The following is a 26,451-nucleotide window of genomic DNA, read 5'->3' as shown; positions in this document are numbered from 1 at the left end:
ACAGCATGTTTGTGCAATGCGGCAATCGATGACACCAGGTCTTACAGGTATTAAGGTCTAGTCATCTTTGTCTCACCAGTGGCTAACCAGTGTCTACTACAGTGCCAGGACATAATAAGTATGTATGGTATGGCCTGCTCAGCCCCACCCACTCCCCTTGAAAACTGTGTCTCTTTTGTCACACTTCATCTTTATGGAGTTCTGATTTAATCTCACCCCAATGGTCTTAACTGATGGCTTGAAGATAAAATTCCTTTCCAAGTTGGGCTGAGTGCATTGTCTTGGATTTGGGGGCTTGGAACTACAGTGGCTGAAAGCTTTAAGTAAATATTGGAAGATGTTCCTAGTCAGGTTTTCTACCGCGCATATATATATATATATATATATGATTAAGCTGGTGAATTAGAAGAGAGCTACACGCTTAATTTTGGGTATATTTTGGCCTGTTAGAAGAAACTGCCTCCCAAAATTTTAAAGAAAGAAAGAAAGAAATATATATATATATATATATATATATATATGTATATATATATATATATATACATCTATATGTATATATATACACACACGTATTTATATATATAATGGCAAATGCAATGAAGCGATGGGATATGACTGTAAAGATGAAAATTAAAAAGGATTTTTAAAAAAGGGATTGATAAGAAGTTGGTTGAAAAAAGAAAAAAGAGAATATGATCAGGCTGGGGACTAGGGCAAAGCCATATACTAGATTTAGGGTATATTTGGATCTGTTAGAAGAAACTGTATCCCAAAATTTTAAAGAAAGAAAAACTTATATGTATACAAAAAGGTTAAATACAATGAAGGGATAGAATATGACTATAAAAATGAAAATTGAAAAGATCTTTAAAAAGATATTCATAAGATAGTTAAAATAGGCTAAAAAGTGTAAAGTTTTTCCGGCGAGATGAACACAACACCAGGCAAAGTGGGTGCAAGGCAAGATTTATTAAAAACACTCTCTGGGGAAGTTTCAGGGCTCAGGAGAAGGGGAGCCAGGAAAGTTGCCCCGGGAGGAGGTGGGCACCCTCGGGCGAGGTTCCGGGGCTCTGGAAAGCAGAGTGGCAGAAGTTGCGCCCAAGGCAGGCTTTTAAGGGGCCTCCAGGGGAGTTCAGGGGTCTTTTGGCAAGTTTCCCTTATTTGGATATTTCGCCTGCTGGTCGGGGTCCCATTGGTCCACTGGAGCCCGGGGCAGGAGGGTTTTCAGATTCCTGCTTGGGTGTTTGTTCTCCTGTCCAAGCTCCGGTTTGGTGTTGGGGACTTTCGCCATCTTCAGTAGCCCTTTCTTTCTGCCAGCCCAACAAAAAGGAAGGAGGAAGAAATATTTTTTAAAAATCGAAAAAGAAAAAAATAATGGAAATTTTAAAAATTTAACTTTGAAAGACGAAAGAATCATCGGAAAAAAGCTATGAATTCTACATGCTGTAATCCGGGGGCACTTGTGTTCTGCAGTTCTCGTTGATCTGTGAACTTGGTCTTGGCCGGACGGTCGTGCTGATCTTCTGCAGGAGGACCTGCTGCCCTGGTTCTCAACTGTCTCGGCCGCAGGCGGAACCGCACGGCCCTTGCCAGGGGCCGGGCTAAGCGATCCGCTTGGGGTCGCGCTCGGAGCTTTGGTTCCCTGAGCGCTTTCCGTACCGCGGTGGACGACGGGAATGAAGATGGCGGCCCCCGGTCTCTGGCCTGGAGGTGAGGAGAGCTCAGCCCGGCTCCTCAGTGCGACCTCAGAGAAAAGCCGTCAGTCCCTCCGGCTTCCCTGGTCTCCCGCCGCGCTCTGAGCGCCGCGGCCTGTGACCGGGCGTTCCTGTCGCTGTCGCGCAGCCCCGTGTGGGGTCTCCGAACCCAACAGATTCCTGCCACACGCGGCCACGCTGCTCCTCCCAGAGAAGGAAGGGGGGCGGGCGTCTCTCCAGATCTGCCGCTTGTGGAGTCTCCGCTGGAAGAGCCGTGGCCTGCCTGTGCCTCGGACCACGGTTCAAGGTAACCCCCGGCTGAGAGCCTATTCTTTACCCACTCCCATACCCGGGAGCTCTGCCGCACTCACCCCGGTCTTTCTGGGACCCCGCGGGACCTGAGACCACACTGTCCCTGCGGGGGCTGCACCCCCGGCTTAGCCTCTGGTGCGACGTCCCTCCTGGAGCAGACCCTAGAAGTTCCGATTTTGTGCCCCGCTGCTCCCTCACCTGCCGGCGGCCGGCCCCTCCCCCCGCGGTCTATCTTCCCGTATATCGCCTGGGATTCACTTCTGTGCATGTCCGACCTTCCAGAAAGTGGTGCTTTTCGGTTCCTAGAATTGCTGCTGTTCGTCTCTTCGACTTCCTGTGGAGTCTGTAGGTGTTCGGGATGGTTTGGTAACTCCCTAGCTGAACTCCTGCGACCAAAGTTTAGGTCTGCTTCTCCTCCACCACCTTCCCTACGCCTCTCAGACCCAGTCCTGATCATGCTTTTCCCCAGCCTGCAGAGTGATGATTGCACAGCCCAGTAATATCCTAGCTGCTATCTTGTTCGTGCCTTTATGATCGCACTTATCATAGGGTGTTGTGATGATTTTGTTGCATGTCTTTGTCCCTGTGAATTCCAACAGAAAAAGATCTTTCTATAAACCATCTTTGTAAGGCTTCCAAAAAGCACAAGGCTTGGTACATAATAGGAATTTAAATAATGAATGAATGAATGAATGAATAAGTGAGTGAATGAATGCAGATGTTGGGTTGGGGTGAGATATCTTCCTGCTAAATACTAACTCAGGTGAAAACTGGCACTACTACATTTCTAACTTAATTGTCAGTTCCAGAATAAATTACCCTGCTGACAAGTGTAATCTTCTGCAAGTGAAGACACAGAAAACCTTAGACTACCTTGGAAGGGAATTTCTAAGCATAGCAAGAACCTGAGTTAAAAGCATTCCAAACACAGTGTCAGATCCATCGGGCCATACTATATTTAAAGTTAATTAATAATTTAGATTTACTATGAACTATGTGCTGTGGTGCTATACAAAATTACTGCACATAATCCTTACGACTCTATGTAGTAGGTGCCCTAGTGCAATCTTGACACATGTACCATCGGGTACATCTTTATACCCTTATACCATCACGTACTGAGAGGGAAGTGCCATCCTGCGGGAACTCAGCCAACAGGAGCACAGAGACCTGGCTTGTAACTTCCATGCTCCATTATCCTTTAGAGGCCACCCATGATCACCAGATCCAGTACCAACTGCTCTTTAAGATTAGCTTATGGACAGTTCTTCCAGGAGACCCTCTAGCCCAGGCTGGAGGCCCCTCCCACTACCCTATATCATAGCAATCCTAAAATTTCACTGTGATTATCTGTCACCTTACCCCTACTGCCCAATTAGACCACAGACTTCTCCAGGACAGAAAATGATTACATTCATTGTTGTAGCCACAACATGATGCTTGCTGCTTAGTAAGTTTTCTGCAAATATTTATTGAATTAAAGTAAACCAAACGGAGAGAATCTCTAAGCTAACCAATGACCTTAGGGGGCAAAGACACCTGCTCCCAGAATTGGACTCCTTCTGTTTTTCTTCTGCTTTCCAAGGATTTCTTGATACTGAAACTGATGCCCTCTTTATTTAACATAAAGATTTCACAGGCCCCGTGATAATCACTACTATGCAAAAGGTAACTAATAGTTTTTTACTGGAGTTTAGTTTCTTTTTTAATCAAATTTTTTGTTTAAGATTTTTTTATTTGACAGAGAGAGAGAGATCACATGCAGGCAGAGAGAGGGGGGGATGCAGGCTCCCCACCAAGCAGAGAGCCCGATGCGGGGCTCGATCCCGGGACTCTGAGGTCATGACCTGAGCAGAAGGTGGAGGCTTTAACCCACTGAGTCACCCAGGTGCCCCTGGACTTCAGTTTCTATATATCCTCACCAGCTAAAAAGATTTTGCTCAGATTTACTTTCATTACTTCTATTATGAACAGAAGCATATTTTGTCTTAAATGCATATGTATATATGCAAAATATTTCAATATTGAATGCAATTTCTAACTGTACCTTCCTACCCCCATAGATCGTGATACGGCTCCCCTGAGAATCCCTGGATTTCCCAGTTTTGCTCTGGCCAGACTCCTTTCTTCAGGCAGCCCTTTGTGTGTTGTCCCGTGACTGGGCTTTACACAGATAGCCAGACTCCCAAGAAGATGAATTCCTGCCCTTGACATTTCCAGGTACCTCCTCCCACTCCACACACACACACCTTTACCTTCCTCTCTACCGCTGCATTTCTCTACCTTGTTAGAGCTCCAGTTGCCGACCAAACTCTAGGGCTGGCAGGTGTAAGACTGCTCAACTTTGCCACCCTCTTGGGTCTCGCCTGCCTTCCTCCCCTCTACCATTCACCTCTGACGCCTTGTTTAAACTGGTGGACAAGCTTCATGCCAGGACCTGCCTCCTCTGGTTCCTCCTGCACTATCATTCCAAAGATATGACACATTCCAATAACCTACAATGTCTAACGGGCTGAGAGCAGAGAGGCCTGTGCCTGGAGCCAGTGCATGTCATTTCCCATCCCAGGAAAACCCAACAAGGGGGGGGCTTGGTTTTGTTTGGTTTGCAGCCAGTTTTGTCCGTCAGATGGCAGAGGACCCCATGGAGAAAACTGCTATTTTGAATATAACATTTAACAAGGTTGAGGTGATTGGATGATAGGAAATCTTAGATATTACGTTGACCAAGAAAGGGACGTAATGCCAAGATATTACGTTGACAAAGAAAAGTTGACCAAGGAAGGAAATTCGCTCCACAATCAGAGGGAATGTAGGAGAGTAGGAGGAGCTTTAGCTTTGGGCTCAGAAAGACTCACGTTCTAGTTCCAAAGTATGAACCTAGGCTAGTAATTTAGCCTTTGTGAGATGCTCTTCCCTCACTCATATCTGGAGATAACAGCCCCACCCACTTTGAAGGGTTATTGTGAAGATGAAATGTGGACTCACTAACCATGTTGAGCATGGGGTAGGGAACACAGCAAAAGCTCATCCAGTCACCCTCTCTACCAGCAAGGGGTTTAATAAATGTTAAGTTTATCAGATTTCCAAATGTTAAATGAAAACATATTTGCTCCTATGGTCAGAGAGCAGGTGGAAACCTGGAGGGCAGTTGTACCATTTCTTGTAAGATTTTCCCCCCATTTGGATAATGAAGTATTTTATTCTTTAAAAAGTAATAGGTCACAATAGCCAAATAGGTTTAAAAGCTAAACAGTCAAGGTGCCTGGGTGGCTCAGTGGGTTAAAGCCTCTGCCTTCAGCTCAGGTCATGATCTCAGAGTCCTGGGATGGAGCCCCGCGTCGGGTTCTCTGCTCAGCAGGGAGCCTGCTTCCTCCTCTCTCTCTGCCCACCTCTCTGCCTACTTGTGATCTCTGTCTGTCAAATAAATAAATAATCTTTAAAAAATAAAAAAAAAATGCTAAACAGTCACAAAAAATGTATACGAATGGACTTAAACAAAAAAGCAAGTGCAATCTTGTAAATAGAGAAATACAAATTTCAATTGTACAGAGATATTTTTCATCACTCAAATTAGTTTAAAAGTAAAAATTATAGGAGCTGTTGTTGAGGCTGAGGAGAACAGGCCTTTGCCTACATTTGTAGTGGTAATAATGAATTAGAAAACTCTTGCGCAGGGACATTTTGCAGTTTCTAATAAATACACATATGAACTTAGCTTAACCAATACGGAACACTTCATGAATTTGCATGTCGTTCTCAGGCAGGGGCTGGGCTGATTTTCTCTCCATCTTTCCAAACTTAGTACACGCGCAGCTGTTACTGAGACCGATAGGTTTATCCTCGTTAGCGCAGGAAACCCACACTCCCAGAGCTTAAGTTACTTGACCAAAATGACACAAGTACAAACGCCACAATTCGGGTTTATCTCTGCAATTGCATCAGCCCAATACAGCAAGATGGTTTTCTCATGCTTATCAGAAGCCCTAATAGTTTGAGCAAAAAAGAAAAATTAACAGTTGTTCAGTAAGTGGCCCTTCCTTGATAGTCACCGTTGAAACGAACAGTGTGAAGAGGGTGGTATTTGAAGAGGTTTTGGCATTCTATAAAACAGTTATCTTGTCTCTGCAGCAGGTCAGTGTCATGAAAAAGGAAGTTGGGGGACCCTGTGTTTAGATTAAAAGAGGCAAAAATGCAAAGCATCATCCTTGATTTTATTTGGTTTTTGGAAATCCAGCCAGAGTAGACATGTTGGGGAGAAACTGGGGAACTTGAATATGGACTGAATAGAGATAAAAACAAGGAATCGTTATTCATTTTTTATTATGTATGATAACAGGATTATTCTTTGAAGGATGGTTTTTTGTTGTTATTCTGGAGCTGCATGCTGAACTGTCTAGTGGTAAAATGTCACGATGTCTTTATTCTAACATGATTCAGCCAGATGATTTGTAGACAGAAGAAATGTGGCCAAAACATTGACAGTTGCAGAGGATCCTTAGGTGTCCTTTGTGGTCGTATTTCTGTTTGTCTGTCTATTTAAAGTTCTCATAGTAAATTGTAGGTGAAGGAAGAAGCCCATGGAAACCCCTGACCTAAAGGGAGGGCTCTCGAGCTGTGCTGTGGGGCTTGGTCCCAGGCCCTGTCCCTGACAAAGACTGTGAGGAAGACAGGAAGACCAGGTAATCACATCTGGGATGATGAACAGTTGCTGGACTCCGGATTCGGAAAGATGTTTACTGGCTGGAATGTGACTAAAGGAACCTTAATAAGGAAGAAGATGGGGTCATGGGTACGGGTTTTAAAAAATTAATAGCCTGAGGAAAGCTCTTAGAACAGCCTTTCTCACCAAAAGGACAAAAAAGCTTCAGCTGGTGGCTTGTCAAGGTGCGAGAATGAGGTGACATAGCTGCCAGGAACACGAATTTCCTGTCAGTCCACATTTCAGGAAGCAGGTGATCCAGGAAGCCGGAAGTGGAGTCCCGCAGTCAGTCTGGCCGGGGCGTGTCTGGAGCTTCCATTTCCGTTCTAGGGGTCTTATTTGGAGTGGCCCGTGGGAGAGGGTGACTGAGCCATGTCATACTGGCTGAAGAGCTTGGGGATCGTAAGTTTAAAAAAGACTAAGAGGAACATGGGCGAGGCCATCAAATACTTCAAAGGTTTTGTGCAAGAGGGACAAGCCCTGTGTAGGCAGCTTCATAAAAAAGAACCAGATACACTTGTTACAATAAAATGGAGAATTTCTGTAGAGATGCCAGGGCAGGGCTGCATTTGTTAAATGGAGAGCATTGTGCGCTCCATTAATCGCTCCTGTTTCACAGTACGAGAACAATGGCAAATTTGAGACAAAGAGAGGAAAACAAGTGAAACTGCCTTGAAAAGCTTATAATGTTTCCTAAGCTGAAGTCTGTGTTTCTATTTTCCAGTAGCATTTCAAGAGCAAAATTTCCAAGGGCCAGAGATAACGTTTATCTTTGCCCTGGATCCTTGCTTAAACTTCACCTTATTTAAGACTGTGTTGTCTGTGTCCACGATGACAAATAATTATGTTGATAGTTTATCAGGTTTACAATCCCAAAGCTAGATAGTCCCCTGGTGACTTTTTAAAGTTTTAATTTGGTCAGTGAAACATTCATGTGGTTTAATATTCAAAGAATAGATAAGGAAATACTATGAAATATCCCCTCCCTCTGCCAATTTCTGTCCTCCAGCCATTGAGTTCCACTCCTCAGGGCCAACTGATGTTAACCAATCTCTTGTTTCATGGACACCTTACTCTTTACCCAATTTTCTCAATGTGAGAGTCTAGAAAGGAAGGATTTCCTGACTTTTGGCTATATGACCCGTAGGATCCTCTCTCTTACACCAGATAGAGTGGAATCTAATCCCAAGGGGTTTAGGAACAAGTATTCCTCGAAACAGCAAACATTTGCCAATGCCTAATTTCACTACTCTGCTCTTTACTGGCCAGGAAGTGAAAAGCCTCGGCAAAGATTTTGCAAGGGGGAGATAACACTCTGTGAGGGTAAATACGGCCATTTCTCCTCCACCCGACTTCACTGACAAGGTCACACATTTATATCTTTGTTACTGTCCAGAGAGCTCCGTGGTCGGTGCTGCAGAAAACCTTGTTGCTGACATCACTGGGGTTTTGTAGTGGAGAAGAACGCATGCTTATTTATGTACTGACCCGTCCACATGCGTTTGGCTTATGTGTACGTGTGTTCTCTCTCCAGCTGAAATACATTCCTAATACGTAAATCCATTGTCCCCTCACTGCCCCCAATACAGGGAACTCAGCGCCTGTTGCCTCACACCGCTTGACAACCTAGGAATGGACTTTTCTTCTAAGTATCTTTTAAGTATGCATCTAGGTAGCTCCTGTTTCTCATTAAGCTAGACCATTTTTCTAGAGAGGTAAGAACTGCATGTATGAAATAGGGCCTGTACTTGAGGTGCTAAATTAAGGGGGGCACAAGAGGTACATGGTTGAATCAAGATCGATCATCTCTGTTTTCTCTAGAGAAATTTTATCTATTTCTAAATTTTCTAATGATCTTGATTCTAAGGCTTTAGTTTCTAGGTTTATTAATATTAGAAACAAATTCTGTGCTTCCTCCTTTTCTTTTCTTGGAACTCTTCTAGATTCTATCAGGCAATATCCTCCTCATCCCTAAGACCTCCTTCAACCTGAGTAACTAGACCTAAACAGGACATTCCAAATTGGGCTTTCCTTAGGAGGGGACAAGGTGGTTCTGCCAACTCTGTTCCACTTCTGTTATTTGGAGTTCTTGGTTCTTGGTCGTATGAAGGAAGCTGGGTGGTTCTGAAGTGTAAAACCGTGAGCCTTGACAGTCAGGAGCCAGGAAAGAGATGGTTGCCCCTGAGCAGAGCACATGGCAGTAAAGGCCTCCAGGACTTCCCAAGGTTAAACGGCGGATTGGAAGTGACAGTGGCCTTGTGACATATGCCTGAGTTATTTTATAAAGATCCAGCATAGATTTTCCTCAACACAGCATTTCTCTCCATTCTGAAGAGAAAGGAATTACACAGATTGATTGGTTTTTAAGTTCCCCTTTAGGATGAAGGAACATGGAAGAGTTGTCTATGAATTTTTATTATAACAAGAGTCATTTATTTTTATTTTTATTTTTTTTTTATTTTTATTTTTTTTAAATTTTATTTATTTATTTGAAAGACGGAGATCACAAGTAGGCAGAGAGGCAGGCAGAGAGAGAGAGAGAGGGAAGCAGGCTTCCTGCGGAGCAGGGAGCCCGATGCGGGGCTCAATCCCAGGACCCTGAGATCATGACCCGAGCCAAAGGCAGCAGCCCAAACCACTGAGCCACCCAGGCTCCCCAAGAGTCATTTATTTTTAAAACAGAAAAATCAAACATTAGCTTTGAATTAAAAAAAATACCCAAGATTATCCATTAAAAACATTAACTTGGGGGTGCCTGGGTGGCTCAGTTGGTTGGGTGACTGTCTTCAGCTCAGGTCATGATCCTGGAGTCCCGGGATCAAGTACTGTATCCGGCTCCCAGCTCCACAGGGAGTCTGCTTCTCCCTCTGATCTTCTCCTTGCTCATGCTCTTGTTGTCTCTCTCTCAAATAAATAAAATATTTTTTAAAAATTAACCTGTACTGTACATGACTTTGAAGCAGGAATAACATAATGAATGAAGATCGTCTATGCCCAATTATGAGAGGTTTTTGGATGAAGCTTAGGATCATGCAGTAGGTAAAGTAATAAGTGACAAGTCTACTCTATTACCTCCCAGGAGCCAACTCAGCACAGAAAAGATTACGTCAAGATGATGGCAGAGTCAACCATTTGACCCCCGTAGTACAAAAAAAATGATGGTTGGTGTGCTTACTACGATTTCTTATAAACAAAGATAGGAAACAACATGTGTTGGAGGGGATGTGGAGAAAGGGGAACCCTCTTACACTGTTGGTGGGAATGCAAGTTGGTGCAGCCACTTTGGAAAACAGAGTGGAGATTCCTCAAGAAATTAAAAATAGAGCTTCCTTATAACCCTGCAATTGCACTACTGGGTATTTATTTCAAAGATACAGGTGTAGTGAAAAGAAGGGCCATCTGTACCCCAATGTTTATAGCAGCAATAGCCGCGGTTCCCAAACTGTGGAAAGAACCAAGATGCCCTTCAACGGACGAACGGATAAGGAATATGTGGTCCATATACACTATGGAGTATTATGCCTCCATCAGAAAGGATGAATACCCAACTTTTGTAGCAACATGGACGGGACTGGAAGAGATTCTGCTGAGTGAAATAAGTCAAGCAGAGAGAGTCAAGTATCATATGGGTTCACTTATTTGTGGAGCATAACAAATAGCATGGAGGACAAGGGGAGATGGAGAGGAGAAGGGAGTTGAGGGAAATTGGAAGGGGAGGTAAACCATGAGAGACTATGGACTCTGAAAAACAATCTGAGGCTTTTGAAGGGGTCGGGGGTGGGAGGTTGGGGGAGCCCGGTGGAGGGTATTGAGGAGGGCATGGATTACATGGAGCACTGGGTGTGGTGCAAAAACAATGAATTCTGTTATGCTGAAAAGAAATAAAAAAACACACACACACACAACATTACTAGTGGTGAAAAAATCAGGCAGGATCCACATAGACCTCTTTCCCAGTTTAAACTGAGATGGTGGCCTTGGGCTGGCCATGTGGAGACACTGTCAAGATCTAGACTTCCCAACCTTGACCCCCCAGTGTTACTACTCTACACGATGTGGTTGCAAGAATAAAGGAAAAAGAAAATTCGCCAGCCAGCTAATTGTTCAACAGAGACGCTGATGGGACTTTACTCATATGCCAGGATCACATTGCATCCAGGTTGACCCCTCAGATTCTGGGAAATGAGTTCATACTAACCAAAAGCAAACTAACAAGTATCCATGGAGAGAAATGGAGAGTTCGGAAGGAATGAGAGTTCTAGAGTTCTTGTGCCAACTGGTCATCTCATTCTAGTTTCACCAGGACACTATCTGAGAAACCCAATTAAGGTTGTTAAGTAAACAATGTGAGCAGAGGGAGGCAAGAATTTAATATAATCACACTTGGAAAACCTGCTGCTGCCTTCTCTTGAAGGCCTCCTCCAAGAGACCAGAGTATGTGGGTGAGTGAGTTAAAGCATCCTGGCATCCCTTTCCCGGCAAGGCCAGGGATGGAACAGTATATCATGCACATCAGAAGTTCCCAAAGTATAGTCTGGGGACAGCTGGGGGTCTCTGAAGTTCTTTTTGGGGTGTCTGTGAGGTCAAAATTATCTCTATAATAATACTAAGATGTTATTTGCCTTGTTAATTTTCTTCTCTCCCAAGGCTACAGGAGCTTTCCAGAGGTTATATGACGTGTGATAATACCACTTCGACAGCTACTAGAAGGTGTGCTTGTGTATTACTGTGTTTAAAACTTTCTCCATTTTAATTTCTAATGTGATAAATATCAGTAGATATAACCCATATTTAAAGAAAAATCTTTAGGGGGGTGCCTGGGTGGCTCAGTCAATTAAGCGTTCGCCTCTTGATTTTGACTCTGGTCATGATCTCAGGGTCATGAGACTGAGCCCTGCGTTGGGCTCCACACTGAGCGTGGAACCTGCTTTAGAGTCTTAGATTTTGTCTACCTGCCCCTCCCCTGCCAGCTCACTCTCTCTCAAAAAAATCTAAAAACTTAAAAAAAATGAAGAAAAAATAAAAGATCTTTAGGGCTCTCAGTCTTTAAGAGTTTAAGAGTATAAAAGTTTCCTAAGATGAAAAAGTTTGGGAACCACTGATACCATCATTCTCAGTCCCGACACTAGAACATTGGCAAACACCAGAATGTTACTCTTTCTGATGAAATTTTAGAAATACCTTTGTACTCCAGGTGGGGACTTTTTGAGATTTAGAAAGCATTCTATCTGACTAAGTATGTAATACTCAGTTTATCTCAAAAGCTCCAAATAATTGTGCTTGGGGCCTGTATCTCCCCCTAATTCAGGGGTAAAGGTACCCCGAATCCTTTTATGGGATACATTAAATTGCAAAACAAAAAAGAAGAAACATTTTTATTCATGATTTGTCTGTCCTTCGACAGTGATCTGAGGCGGGATCATAATACCTGCGCACTCTGAGGGGAAGTACATACTATTTTTGGACTTATTGAAGTCTAACTGAACTGAAACCAAGAATCATGACTTACCATAAATATAGGGCAACTGAGCGAGTTTTTCTGGTTTCTTTTTGAGGGGGGGGGATGGTTTTTAAATGTGTGTGTGTGTGTGTGTGTGTGTGTAAGAACCAAGGTCAATTTAGGTCCCAGGCCATTTGGGAACGATTCCTGAAGCCCATTCTTCAAGTGCAGTCAGCACAGAGGCTGGTTCTGGTTCTCACATGTGGGCCCAGTGTCCATTTAGCCAGGGTCCTGGGATTCCACAAGCCCACTGCATCCTAAAGGACGGAAGAGACCCTTTTTCTAGGGCCCTCCTTAAGCTGGATGTGGAGCATTTGTGCCTATAAATACAGTATTTGCAAGCCTAGAGTTTTCCTCTGTCTCCTTTACATTGCTGACACGTGGACCAAGACAGAGCTGAAGGTAGACATTCTCAAACCGAAGTAACCAAAGAACAAAATGCAAGCACGTGATTTAGATATGAGTGAGCAAAGATCAGATAAGTATCCGGTAATACACAGGGCACTAAACGAGGGGGGCGAGACAAGGCACGTGTCCTGTCCTGGGGAATTGTAGTCACTAATCACTTGCCATTTTCCCATTACGTCACAGTCTCCGGTCATCTATCATGTAACTGACAGAGGCAAGGACAGGAGGGTGAGCTCCATTTCTCTCCTGTATTCCCAATAGGTTGAACTCACAAGAGACCTCCAGGAGCCATCTCCAGCCCCCTGCCCTGAGGAAGAGCTGAAATAATTTGCAAGAAAACCCAAATCTTAGAAACAGAAGGATGTTGTCTACCACAACACAGTTACAAATCATTAAAAAAAAAAAAAAAACCTGACACTCAACAGGTTCCGTTTTAATCAGTTAAACTTTTACAGTCACGGAAATTAAACCACTTGTCTTTAGGAAAAGGGAGTGAGAAGACAGTGGCAGGAGCTAGAATTCGAGCAACTCTCAGGAAAGCAAAAGTGAGTCACTTTTTTGGTGACAGGAGGAAATTAGGCTAATCTGTCAGAAACTGGCTTGGTTAACTTGTTTTCTCTATGTGAGTCCGGAAGGTGATGCGCTCCGATCACTCATTCATTGCTTCATTGTCTTGCCCACTGGCTCTTTTCTGGGCAAGGAGGAGAGTCGAGTCTCCTGCATGGTTGCGTAGGTGTCCGCCAGCAGTCCGTGGAAGACAGCTGTCCTGGGGCCCAGAATGGGCAGTCTGTAGTGGACACTATCTGCAGGACAGTGCAAGGAGGAGGAAAAACAAGCGCTTCTTAGAATATATTTTTAAAGACACTCAAGATATTTAAAGGTCACCAAAAACTTTTTTTTTGACCTTATAAAACAGATTCAAAATTCACATAAGAATTTCTTTTAATAGAACCATCTTATCCCGCAGAAGATTTAAGGTCCTAAAAATCTTATCAAAGAGGTCAGAAAAGAGTACCTAGAAACAAAATTCAAGTATTAGGAGTTATTGTCAATTAAATAAAAAGTGAATATAAAAGGTATCTGGAGTTATAATGTGCGTTAAAGGGAAAAGAAGATTCAATTCTCAGGATGGGGTAACTGGGTGATGGACGTTAAGGAAGGCATGTGATGTAATGGGCATTGGGTGTTACATAAGACTGATGAATCACAGACCTGTACCTCTGAAACCAATAATACATTATATGTTAACTAACTGAATTAAATTTTTAAAAAATAAATATTAAAAAAAGAAGACTTTTCAGGGACACATACACAGTTCTATCTTCAAAAACCGAACATGATCTTAACAAAAAGTCTAAAATAGCACTAGAATTTCAAAAGGAACCTTCATTTTATGAAATAATGTAAACTAGGGTTCCTTAAAATCCTCATCCTCCTGACCTCTTCTTAAAATCTGATTTTATTTACAAAAATGTTGGTGAATATTCAGCTTTCCCAGAAGACACATTGCTTAAAGGATAACGTCTTTCTGTTGGAAGTCGCTGAGTGGAAGGGAACTGGAGTCCCGAATTCTCTGGAAAAGCTCCTCACTCCAGCTGAATGTGAACAAAGAGATGTTGCAAGACCACAGACCTAGGATCCGGTTCGGTCTTATCACTGTAAGAGGAAACAGAGGTCCAGGGTCACAGGCACTGATGGACCGAGGACCAGAACCCAGATCTCCTTAATCCTAGCCCAGTGATCTTTGAACCATGTCACACCAACGTGTCAGTGGCAGGCCAGAGCAGGTTGTTCACGTCTCTCCAGATGTTTATTGACAATCGGAGCCTGTATGTGTCATGGTACTCTGGACTAAACGCCAGAGTCAAGATAAATGGATCCAGAAGAAGTCCCCATAACTTCTGGAGATAGGCTCTTTCTGTTTACTTAGTTCTCACTAATAATTACTGATAATATACAAGGGTTATCTGAATCCAGAAACATACTAGAAGTCACTGTTGTGATCAAGGAGAGGAGTTAGACAACAACCGGCAGTTACGTTCGCTGGGATGAGTCAGCCATTTGGTCTTTGTAGCATGTCCACAGGTGGGTGGCAGCTTCAGCAGTTTTCCTGGGTTGATCAAAGGTGAAGGCTGCTCGTACTGAGAGTCTGGCTCTCAGGGGTGGGGCAGGAGCAGCACGGGGTCGGGGGGTAGGAGGGGGAGGCGGGACAGCAGAAGGTTTCTCTGGTTTCAGAGGTGGGAACCCAGAGGCCCAGACAGTTTAAACAACTTGGCAAGTCCTGTGCAGCAAAACTTGGATCTGAACCCAGGTCTCCTTGCTTCTAGACTAGTGCTTTTTACCTCCACTCAGAGGGCACCAACAGGAGCAAAGCTCAGCTCAGAAATGTCACAGCTGGCCTGGACAGTAGATCTACCCAGTTTCAGCTCCTAGCCAGCTCCTTCAGCACTCTCCCCGGAGTCCTGCCTCTAAGATCGCCGCCCTTGGATGGACTCTGTGGGCAAGAGTCACAATATGTCCAAGAACATCATGTGCTGACATTATGTACACAAAGTCTAGCTCTTGTATTGGTGACTGAACAATACTCTCATGGTTAATAAATCGATGAAAGGCATCTTATCGCATTGCCCTTAGAATCACAAAATAAACATTCTTGCTGAGGGAAAGGCATGTGTGTGTGTGTTCTACTCCTTTGCAAGGCAGGCCTGAAAAACTCCATGTTCAAGGAAAACTCAGAATGAGTGTGTGACCAGAAATGAGAACACTGAAACCAAGCGCCCGTGCCTGTCCCCCAATGTTCCTGTGCCTTCCAGAGAGCGAGGTGGTCCAGCAAATGGTGGATGGGGAGCTTTTCTTGGATGGATGTTCCTAGCTCTTGGCTCTTTCGTTCATTTTGGCTAAATGAGATCCATGAGCTAGGCCAATGTTTCCAGACACCTAACAAGGGATTCACTGGGACTGGCAGTCTTTCCCTCCACTCTGCTCGTGTGAATATCTCCAATGGGATTACCCAAGCCTGTGGTCCACGTTTTTAGCCTCCCTTCAAGATATCCCTTCTATTTTCAAATCTCCTCTCTGGATGCCTTCTCGGGCAATTCTGGCTAGCTCCCCTGCAGAAGGAGCTTAGGCTTTCCCATTTGTATAAAGCAAATAAAGGATCTTGATTTTCCTTATTGTGTATATCAAATGAGAGAAAAGATGGAGGTGGCCTCACAGTCAATATGGGATCAAATGAGAAGATGGATAAACTTACTAAATGACAGCCTCTACTGCACTAAACCCTTGAGCTGCCCCCAAAGAATGACCTGCACCCACCTTCATCAGCTCAGTGTTGACATCTCTTAAGAGATCAGACATAGGTCGATGCCGAAGCTGGAACTGAAGCCTCGATCCTTTTGTCTATTAATAGCAAGTGGACCTAAGAATAGCACTGGGCAGCTGCCAGAAGGCAGGTGGTTTAGGAAGCCTGTGGGGTGGAAGGTTCAGGGCTTTGGAGAGGCCATTCCAAGGGTGTGGGGATGCAGTTCCTTTCCCAACTAAACTGCCTGAAAGGGAATTACCTACTTTGAGCATCATTTCCATGAAAACTCTTCAGCAGGTAGATTATGGGACTCTTTAGGAAGAATGGGGAAGATTCCCTGTTGGCTGGAGAAGACCTGGGAAGGAACAAGGCACCGATGAAGGTCACTGAGGCCTGGGGAGGGGACAGAAGGGGCTGGCCTGAAGCGGGGGCTGGGGAGCAATCAAAACAGGCCTTAAGCAGTATGTGAAAAGAGAAAGAGGCAGACAGAGGGAACCTGTTCGGAAAATTGAGAAACCATCTTAGGGATTAAACTTTTCATCCTACTACTTGCAGGGTAGGATATCCCCCCGCTACAAGTACTCTGAAAGAACACAAACCTGTTGAGATGTCATTATGGGAATGTTTGGCTACAGTCTGGGCTTTTGGTGGATGAAGATTCATCATTCTGTTTGGAAGAAGCAAGAAAACACATCAGTTATGTGGCTAAGGCTTGGTGGGAAGGAATGTGCCTCTACGCATGTGAAAACGCAGATGCTCTCTTGAAACCAGCACCTCTTCACCTAGTGCTCAGACCAGTCGGCAACAGTGTAAGATGACGGGCCAGAGACCACCACATCTCAAGCTCTTTCACTTTTAAGGGTTGTGATAAAAACTTCATTGTCAGATCATGTATGGTCTAAAAACAGAAGGAATCAAGAATCCTCCAGTTTCCAGAAAAAAAAAAAAAAAAAAAAAAAAAAGAACAACTCTTCCAGATCACTAATCTACTCTTGAAGTGCAAAACAGAATATTTTGGTGAGAACCTTCTTATTATTTTATTTTTTTTTTTTTTGTCTTAAAATCTCTTCCTTTATTCCCATCAATGTTATTCAGTGAGACTGGTTTTTCCACTGCTGACTGTTATTAAAGCAAGACAGGAACAATTCAGAAATATTTTGCTGTCAATCCAACTTTGATTAAATAAATTTTAAAAATATTTACTTATGTAAGTAATCTCTACACCCAACACGGAGCTTAAATTCATGACCCTGAGATCAAAAGTAGCACGATTTTCCAACTGAGCCAGCCAGATGCCCCAAATCAATTTTTATAAAGAATATTTTTATCTATTCAGTTAGTTCATTTTTATTTTAATCATCCAGTGCTCATCACAAATGTACTCCTTAATCCCCATCACTTATTTCACCTTCCAATTTTAGAGAAAATATCTTGACCACATCTATTTCTCCTGGTGGCAACGGCTGTGGAAATGACCCTTGGCCAAAATGATATGAGTCCAAACCATTTCTACATTAAATTGCTTAAGTTCTAAAGACGGACAAATCTGTAAACTTTGGTGAGATCTGCATTCAGTTCATTGTCTCCATTTCCACCAAGGTTTTCCAAGATTATTTTTACTTTGCTACCAAAAATATGGCCCATCTGTCCAATTTATTTTACTCGGTTGCCATTGGAAGAATCAGTGGGACTAAGGAAAAGAAAAATTCTTTCTATTACCCATGTTGAACAAACAGGAAGGGGTCTAAGACTGAGTAGTTTAAGATTTGTTTGCACTATAATTCAATAAACATCTATCTCCCCACTCATATTTCCTGTCTCCCCCCCCTCCCCGCTTCCTTCTTGCCTTCATTCCTTCGATTGGAGAAACATCATTTAACTTCTACAACGGTTACAATTACAGTCACTTTGTAAAAACTCTTATTTCAGTAAGGACAATTCTACCTCCCCATATATATATAGTGAGACTTAAAAACCCTAAGAACAGATTTTATAAGCTACAAACAGAGCCAGGACCCTCCTTTATAGTCACACTAGCTAAATCTCAAACAGAAGTGGTCTGTCTTCTTTCATTACATTGAAAAAAAAAAAAAAAAAAAGAACCATCTAATGATACTTCAGGTTGGTGTAGACGTGATTTTAGTTTTGGTTCAATCCTTAGTCTAGCTCAAGGAATAAAAGTTACTTGTTTAATAACAGGTAATGATTCTGGAATTTGGGACTTTATTTAAAATACCAGACTTGCAAGATAAATGAACTGGGGCAACAAATCTCAAAAGTTTCTATCACAGAGGAGTGAAACTTTTGTTCAGAAATCCCAGACTTTAGATAGTTCTTTTTTCTATTGAAAGTCTATACAGAATATTTATTTGAATTAGTTTTATTATGATCTGATAGGAGCTTTGGAAAAGTTGCAGGTAAACGTTATCAGTGCTGGAGTGTGTTGGATTCAAAAACACTACCCATTCCTCTTTGACCCTATCTCTCTGAGCCAGGCGCCCAGCACATGGGTTCCCTGCATCTGAGTCTACACTGCAGCGTGGAGCAAATTTCATGAAAGGAATCACAACATCTACTGCTGTCCAACATAAGGTTACAAAAAGACCTATTGATTTTTCCATATTATTGCTTTCTCTATGAGGAAAAAAAAAGAGTGTCATTGGATCACATATAACTTTTTTGGTTACTCCCCTCAAATCCGCCCCTGGTGTATGCCTACATTCCAACCATCTACTGTAAGGCAAGTCTACCTACACTGGTGTCTTATCCATGGTGAGTCTAATGAAGTAAAAGCTTCATTAAAGTCCCTTTTCCCTTTCTGATAGCTAAACACACGGGGGAGGGGGGGCTGATATCCAACTAAACAAAATTCTGACTGGATTTTATTTTTTATATACTTGATCTTGATAAGAAAGTAGCAAAGGACAACCAGACAAACTGATGGGCTGAGAACAGCTTATGTGTGATGTCCTGTACCTTCTGAATTACTTAAGTCATCTACATCTACATGGAAAATTTGTACTCAGTTCTGCCTGAGTTACCAAAGGAATCTCGTATTCTCTTCTTAGTACTGTTTTGGGGAAAGTGGAAAGGCAGATGATACTTTCTACCATAATTTCAATAGTTGTTCAAGCAAAAAGGTGAAAACAACTTTTCTGGTCTAATTCTCTGATTCAACCAGGAAATGAATTCAGTGGAGAAGCCCATTCCCTAAGCATTCCCTGAACATTCTACTTATGTTTTTCAATCCACTGTCCTGTGTCCGCAAACTGATATAAATTATTAAAATAACGTCCTGATTTAAATGTTAAGCTTACCTATGAGTCATAAAATTCTCAAAGGACGGTTTCAGATTATGAGGAATTATCACAGTTCTTGGTTGTACCTGAGAAAGAAATTCTCATTTAGAACATTGCCCCAAACTATTCCAATTTAAATAAATAATGTACCGCCGTAACAAACACAAGTTGTATTTAATGTTGGAATCACTCTATATTCTTTTGTGATATGAATGAACCAGAGAGGATCACCTGCCCATAAGTCATAGGGTCTATGTTCTTCCCTGGTTATCAGATTTTGAAGTTAGAAACCTCATGATTGGTAAAGCCTCCAATTCTCTTTGTTTAGCTCACCCCCAACATTCTTCAGGTCTCAGATCACCTGTCAGCCTCTCTCAGACACCACCGACTCCTGGACCACTGTTAGGTGGTCCTCTGTCTTACCTTCTCAATGTGCCCTAGGCTTCCTCTACCAGCATATTCCTCATGTTTTTATTGTATTTACTTGCTTGGTGTCTGTTTTCCCTCATAGATTTCAGCTGCAAGGGAGCAGAGACCATGTCCCTATTTTTGTATTTCCAGGTTCTAACACAATGCCTGTTCAAGAAATATTTGTTGATCAAATTAGTGAATGAATGAACACACCTTGAAGCACATTTGATTTTAAATGTGCCTTTCCTAGAGGACTATAATAAATCATAGTTACAGTATTCCTGATTAAGACAATATTTTCTTGTACTTTTCCAGATTTGTTAGTGTCACTAAATATTGGTTTTCTTTTGGAGCTTAGGCTTTCACTAAGAACCGCCCCCCCCGCCATTTCTCAAAAGATATTGTAGTCACGACAATGAAAAGATAATCACGGGATGTGGTGCAGGTGTTCAACTGGGCTGTTTGTGGAGGGGCTTGTGATTTAAATGTATGACATAACAAGCCTGCAAGTTACTGTGGGTTAAGGGCCTTCAGAGGTGCTTGAAAATAGAGAAGAACCTGAACATCAGGTCTATAGAAATGCCAATCACTTATGTTATTTAATCAGATTGTTGTAACTCATTAGCTGAGGAGCAGCAGCTGGAGGAGGAGGGAATGATCTGGTAACAGGAGCATCTGGGAGACGTGAGGGCAGCAAAGTCTTTGGTAAGAACCTGGAAGAGGTTTCTAGATATATAAAAGGGATGAGAATGAAGGAGACACACCGCCTTTTTAAATTTTCTTCTGAAGTTGGCTCTGTTGCCAAGAAAGACGGAGGAAACCCTACCTTCTGATTAGCACAACCCCCTTTCAAAAGCCCCTAAATCCAGCCAGGGCTATCGTAGGTACAGCCAAGAGTGGGCGATCGGGGCCTGCCCCAGAACAAAGCTACCGAAGACAGCATTTTTGTTTCTGAGAAGAAGTGTGTCGTGTGGGCAGCTCCTATTCAGTCTTGAAAACTGTGCATCATCTTCTGGGAGAGACTTCCCTGACTCCTGCTGTCCCTGCTTCTCCCTGACGCCTGCTTTCCTACCTTCCGCTTCCTACCAGGTCTCTTTCTCTTCTGTTCATCAGCTTATTACCATTATTTGTTCACCCACTGGCTCCTTAAAGGTAGGACTTATGTCAAATTCTTTTGTTTATTTTTTTTCCTTTGTAGCTGAGCTATTACCTAAGTACCTGGCCCGTGGTAGGCAGTCAATAAATACTCGTTGAAATGAACTCAGTTACGTAAATAGACTTCTGAAGCCAGTGAACAAACGCACGTTAAAGAATGGGTGCCTACAGTATATCCAGTCTGACATCCTACTTTTTTTTTTTTTTTTTTTATTTATTCGACAGAGAGAGATCACAAGTAGGCAGAGAGGCAGGCAGAGAGAGAGAGAGGAGGAAGCAGGCTCCCTGCTGAGCACAGAGCCCGATGCGGGACTCCATCCTAGGACCCTGAGATCATGACCTGAGCCGAAGGCAGCGGCTCAACCCACTGAGCCACCCAGGCGCCCCTGACATCCTACTTTGAAGGGGCTTGAAAGTGTGTATTGGAGAGCAATGCACGTAACAGAAGGACTATGAAATAGATATTTTAAGGGGAAGATGAGCTGTTTGGAGCAGACATGTAATAAGAGATAATTTACATAAAACTAAGGTGGCTATCCCTGGTGACTCACAGCCATAACTTTCACTAGGTAATTTCTTCTACACTAAATAACTGAACTCCTGGCCCAGGGGACTCAGACCCAGGAGTATGAGTGGTCAGACAAGCCAAGTCCTATTAGGATTTTTATTTTTCTGATATTCATCTATTTTATGCTTTTTTTTTCAGTATTTATTTATTTGAGCAACAGAGAGACAGCAAGAAAGAGCACTAGTGGGGGTGAAGAGAGAGGGAGAATCAGGCTCCCCGCTGAGCAGGAAGGCTCATTCAGGGCTCCATCCCAGGACCCCGGGATCATGACCTGAACTGAGGCAGATACTTAACTGACTGAGCCACCCAGGTGCCCCATCTATGCTTTTATTTTTAAAAAATATTTTCCTAGTGCTAATCTTTTTTAAAATTCAGACATCATAAGGTTCATTATCTCAGTGTACAACTCAGTGGATTTTAATAGCATCACAAAGTTGTGCAACAATCACCACTATCTACTTCCAGAAGATTTTCAACAGCCCAGAAAGAAACCCTGTCCTCATTAGCACTCATTTTTGTTCATTCATTCCCCAAGTCCTTGGCAACCGCTGTCTGTTTTCTGTTTCTACAGATGTGCCTGTTCTGGACATTTCATATAAATGAAATTGATATAACTCTTGGCCTTTACTGTCTGGTTTCTTTTACAAAACAAAATGTTTTCAAGGTTTATCTAGCTTGCAGCATATAGAAGTACTTTCTTTTTTCCTGGCTGAATAATATTCCCCTTTATAGATCACATTTTGTTTATGCATTCATCAGTTGATGGACCTTTGAGGTGTTTTCACTTTTTGGCTATGATGAATGACATTGCTAAGAACATTCTTGTACAAGTTTGTGTACAGACATACGTTTTGAGTTCTCTTGAGTATAGATCTAAGCTGGAAATGCTGGGTCATATGTTAACTCTATGTCATTCCAACCAGCAATGTATGGGGGTTCCAATTATCCATATCCTCGTCAACACTTGTATTGTCCACTTTTTATTATGCGCAGTCTAGTGGATGTAAAATAATATCTCATTATGGTTTCAATTGCATTTCCTTAATGCTTAATGATGTTGAACACCTTGTTGTGTGTTTATTGGCCATTTGTATATCTTCTTTGGAGAAATGTTTATTTAAATATTTTATCCATCTTGAAATTGGGATGTTTGGTTTTTTATTGTTGAGTTATAAACTTTTTTTTGTTTTTGTTTGTTTAAGATTTTATTTATTTATTTGACAGATCACAAGTAGGCAGAGAGGCAGGCAGAAAGAGAGAGAGGGAAGCAGGCTCCCCACTGAGCAGAGAGCCCAACGCAGGGCTTGATCCCAGGACCCCAAGATCACGACCTGAGCCACCCAGGTACCCCCGAGTTATAAACTTTTAAAAAATGTATTTTGGATTCTAGTCCCTTTTCAGATACATGGTTGGCAAAAATTTTCTCCCATTCTGTGGGTTGTCTTTTCGTGTTCCTGATGGTGGTGTTTGCAACAAAAAAAGTTTTTAATTTTGATGAAGGCAAACTTAGGTAGTTTTTGTTGTTGTTTGTGCTTTTGGTGTCATATCTAAGAAACCATTCCTTATTCAAGGTCATGAAGATTTACACCCAGGTATCCTCTAAGAGTTTGATGTTCTAGCTCTCCCAAGTAGGCCTTTGATCTACGTGTAGTTATTTTTTGTCTATGGTGTGAGGGAGGGGCACAACGTCATTCTCTTGCATGTGGATATACAATTGTCTCCGTACCATTTACTGAAAGACTATTCTTTACTCATTAAATTGTTTTGACACCTCTGTCAAAAATCAACTGTTCAGGACCTCTTATTCTTATGGAGATCTCATATTATGTAATTAAATTTCATTTTCTCCTGTTAAAAAAACTTTTTTGATTGTTCACAATTGTAAGGTATTATTTCCGGACTCACAATTTTATTCCACTGATTTATATGTTTATCTTTGTGCTAGTACCACAAAGTCCTGATTATTGTAGCTTTATAGTAGGTTTTGAAACCAGGAAGGGTGAGTCCTCCAACTTTGCTCTTTGTTTTTGAGATTGTTTAAGCTATACTGTATCTCTTGCATTTCCATATGTATTTTAAGATCTGCGTATCAGTTTCTTCAAAAATGTCATATGAGCTTTTGAGAGGTATTGGACTGAGATCAGTTTGGGAGTACTGTCATTTTAAAAACCTGTAAACATGGTTTTTTTCCATTTATTTAGGTCTTCTTTAATTTCTTTACATGATGTGGTATAGCTTTTGATGTACAAGTCTTGCATTTATTTTGTTAATTTTATTCCTAAGTATTTTAATTTTTTGATGCTATTGTAAATGGAATTGTTTTCTTAATTTCATTTTTGGATTGTTCATTGCTAGTATATAGAAACAGAATTGATTTGTGTATGTTGATCTCGTATCCTGTAAGCCTGCTATACTCATTTATTAGCTTTAATTGTCTTTTGTGGGCTCCTTAGGACATTCTAGGTGTTAAGATTATGCCATCTGCAAATACAGTTTTATGTCTTCTTTTCCAATCTGGTTGTCTTTTATTTCTTTTCCTTGTGTTAACTGCCCTAAGCAATGTTAAGTAGAAGTAGCAAGACTGGACAACCTGGTCTTGTTTCTGATCTGAGGGGAAAATATCCAGCCTGGAAAATATCCAATATTCATTGAGTACAATGTTAGCTGTGGGTTTTTCATAGATATGCTTTATCAGGTCGAGGAAGTTCCTGCTCTTTTTAGGAGTCTTTTTATGTCTTCCCCAGCATCTACCTTCAGCCCCCTGCTGCGAAAGGAGAGGTCTCAGTGACTAGGGCAGATACGCAGTACCCCAACCCCAGAAGGAAGCTGAAGGGCTGTTGCACAGAGTGAAGCAAGGGTATCTATTTCCTGCTCATTTTCTAACTGTCTCCAGCTTCTCACCAGGGTCTGCATGCACTGGTCTGACGTTAGTGTTTGAGGGCTTTCTTTCTGGGTTCTGCAGGGAATGGCAAAACCACGGTGTGTGGTTCTCCTCCAGTCAGGCCTGGGCGAGGGCAAAGGTCGGAGAAGAGGTCTTGAGAAAGAGAGCAGCTGCTGAGGTCCCAAGCGAGCCAGCCGGCCAAAGCCAGCTTGGGCCCGGGGTCAGTGCATTCTAAATGTGGACACAGTGGTTCCAGGAATAAGACTGGGAGAAACCCCAATCCCGGTTTCCCGGATTCCAGCCAATGCTAATAACAAACGCTGTGACCCAAATTACAAAGAACGTGAACAGGGATTGTAACGTTCAGGCGCACCTTTGCTCACCGCTTCAGTTAGATTTCCAAATCCCACGGAAAGATTTCACAAAACTGCCCATCTCTTTCATATCCCAGTGGTCAAAGCCCTTTCGCCATTAACGTCTCAAAGGAGGCTCTCTTGGGTCTCCTGATTTTCTACTCCTTGCTCTTCCTCGTACTGCATGTCAGCCCAGGGTCAAAGGAGAACCACAGGATTGTAGAGACCCTTCCTCAACTCTGACCCTAACCCTGTTTAACTAAATTTGTCTTCATCCCAAGCCTGACTGACCCTAACCCTAATCCTTCAACAGACCCAAGTCCTACGCGGACCTGTAGAACATTCTTCCAGACGCAGGCCTCTTTCTGCAGCAGCTCCGACGATGACAGAGCTTTGTCCCTGTTTCCTCCCTACCCTTGCTAGCTTCATCCCCCGGATTTTGCACCACCAGCTACAGACACCCCCCCCCCCCCAATCTGGAAGGTGCTACAGGACCTCTCCTTAGCTTCTACTCTGAGGCGCTGATTGAATTGATGGACCCAAAGACGAAGCTGCTTGTCTCGTGACTGTAAGGGTCGAGGCAGGTTGCTTGTACGGGTGCACGTTGTGCTGTGTTGGAGAAATGTTCCGGGGGAGGGTTCCCCAGCCACCTGAACCCCTACAGCAGTGGAGTCACTTTAGGATCTCAAAGCAAAGCGGCGCTTCTCAGCTCTACCTCACTGACTCGCCTACCCTAGTTCATCTTTGGGTTTGTTGCAAATGGCGACGGGTCATCATACTGTGTCAGATAACGGTGATCCCGGGGCCCACGGGTCATTATCTGCAGCCTTCCCTGCAGAAGGTGTTGTCTCTCCCCTGGGCTCCGGAGGGAGAGGGGCAGTGCTCTACCCCGGGACACCCGCGCTCACCTCTGCCGTCCTACTGACCTACCATTTTTCTCTCTTGACAAGTGGAGCACAGCTGCTTGTTTCTGACCAGCACGGGGCTCCTGTGGAGCCTCCCGGCCTGAGGGGAGAAAGAAACGGAGGAGGTGAGGATACGGTGCGGGTCCCTGGGGCAGCAAAGAAGGGGCAGGGCTGGAGGCGTGAGAGCGGGACCAGTTGTGCCCTCCGTAGATCCCGGGGAGTCTCTGGTCTCAGCCCCATCACCGGTGGAGGCTGAGGCCAGGCTTGGCTGCAGCTGGGAGGGCCAGAGAGAGTTTGGGCAGGAGGGGGGTCCACAGACCGATCAGTAGCCTCAGGACCCCTTCGCACAGTGGCACGGGTGCCACTGACCCTTCGTCACTCACGCTGACATCGGAGCCGTGAGCGGTGTTCACTGGGAGTGGATAGCATGGCGGGGAAGAGGGTCGCCGAACAAACAGTGAGTACGAATTAAAGGCTCCTCCGGCCATCCGACTGTCTGCTGACCTCAGACGACCTGTGTGCACGCCTGTGGCCGGACCCGGTCCTGCGGCCCCGGGGGCGGGGTGGGGAACGGGAAGAGGAGGAACGCGGGTCTGCACCTCGGGGCCGGCCTGGGGTGCGCTCCTAGGGCGACCTTCAGCGGACTGGGCTGCCGCTGGCTTCATCCTCTGAGACAGCCTTCGGGTGAGGCCCCATTCTCGAAGGCATGAGGACCAATAACTAGGGATGAAGTTGGATTCTTTGGACAAATGTTGAAAATACCTTTCATTTTTATAGGCCTTTTAAAGAGAATCAACTGCGTGTTACAGTGTTGTGGGCCGGGATGTTGAAGTGTGAGTGTGAACAGCTCGGTCCTTCCACTCAACAACACATTTATTGCGAGGCCAGCCTGCGGAGGGGGCTGGGCTGGGGCCACAGAGATGAGTGAGACATTTTCTGGCCCTAAGGCAGGCCAGGGAGAAAGA

At 43.5% G+C, this 26,451-nt stretch overlaps 1 protein-coding gene across 7 annotated transcripts in view; it reads right to left on the bottom strand.

Moving 5' to 3' along the window:
• Window positions 1-954: 954 nt before the first annotated feature.
• Window positions 955-26,451, bottom strand: part of LOC309849818 (uncharacterized protein C1orf105) — a 47,176-nt gene continuing 21,679 nt past the window's right edge. For 3 of the 7 annotated variants that reach the window (XM_082702807.1, XM_082702803.1, XM_082702805.1), the window contains 4 exons: window positions 25,512-25,586; window positions 19,232-19,299; window positions 16,514-16,581; window positions 13,026-13,416 (listed from right to left, as the gene is read on the bottom strand). In XM_082702807.1, the coding sequence (XP_082558933.1) occupies window positions 13,271-13,416; window positions 16,514-16,581; window positions 19,232-19,299; window positions 25,512-25,586 (357 nt within the window). In that variant the 3' untranslated portion in view covers window positions 13,026-13,270. Of the gene's footprint in view, window positions 1,311-13,025; window positions 13,417-15,928; window positions 16,080-16,177; window positions 16,270-16,513; window positions 16,582-19,231; window positions 19,300-25,511; window positions 25,587-26,451 lie in introns of those variants that run through there. The other 4 variants (XR_014303919.1, XM_082702804.1, XR_014303920.1 and 1 more) reach the window with 4 other exon arrangements.

The sequence above is a fragment of the Mustela nivalis genome (assembly GCF_964662115.1).
Source record: "Mustela nivalis genome assembly, chromosome: 16".
NCBI classification, from domain to species: Eukaryota; Metazoa; Chordata; class Mammalia; order Carnivora; family Mustelidae; genus Mustela; species Mustela nivalis.
This window is presented reverse-complemented; position numbering and strand designations above follow the sequence as displayed.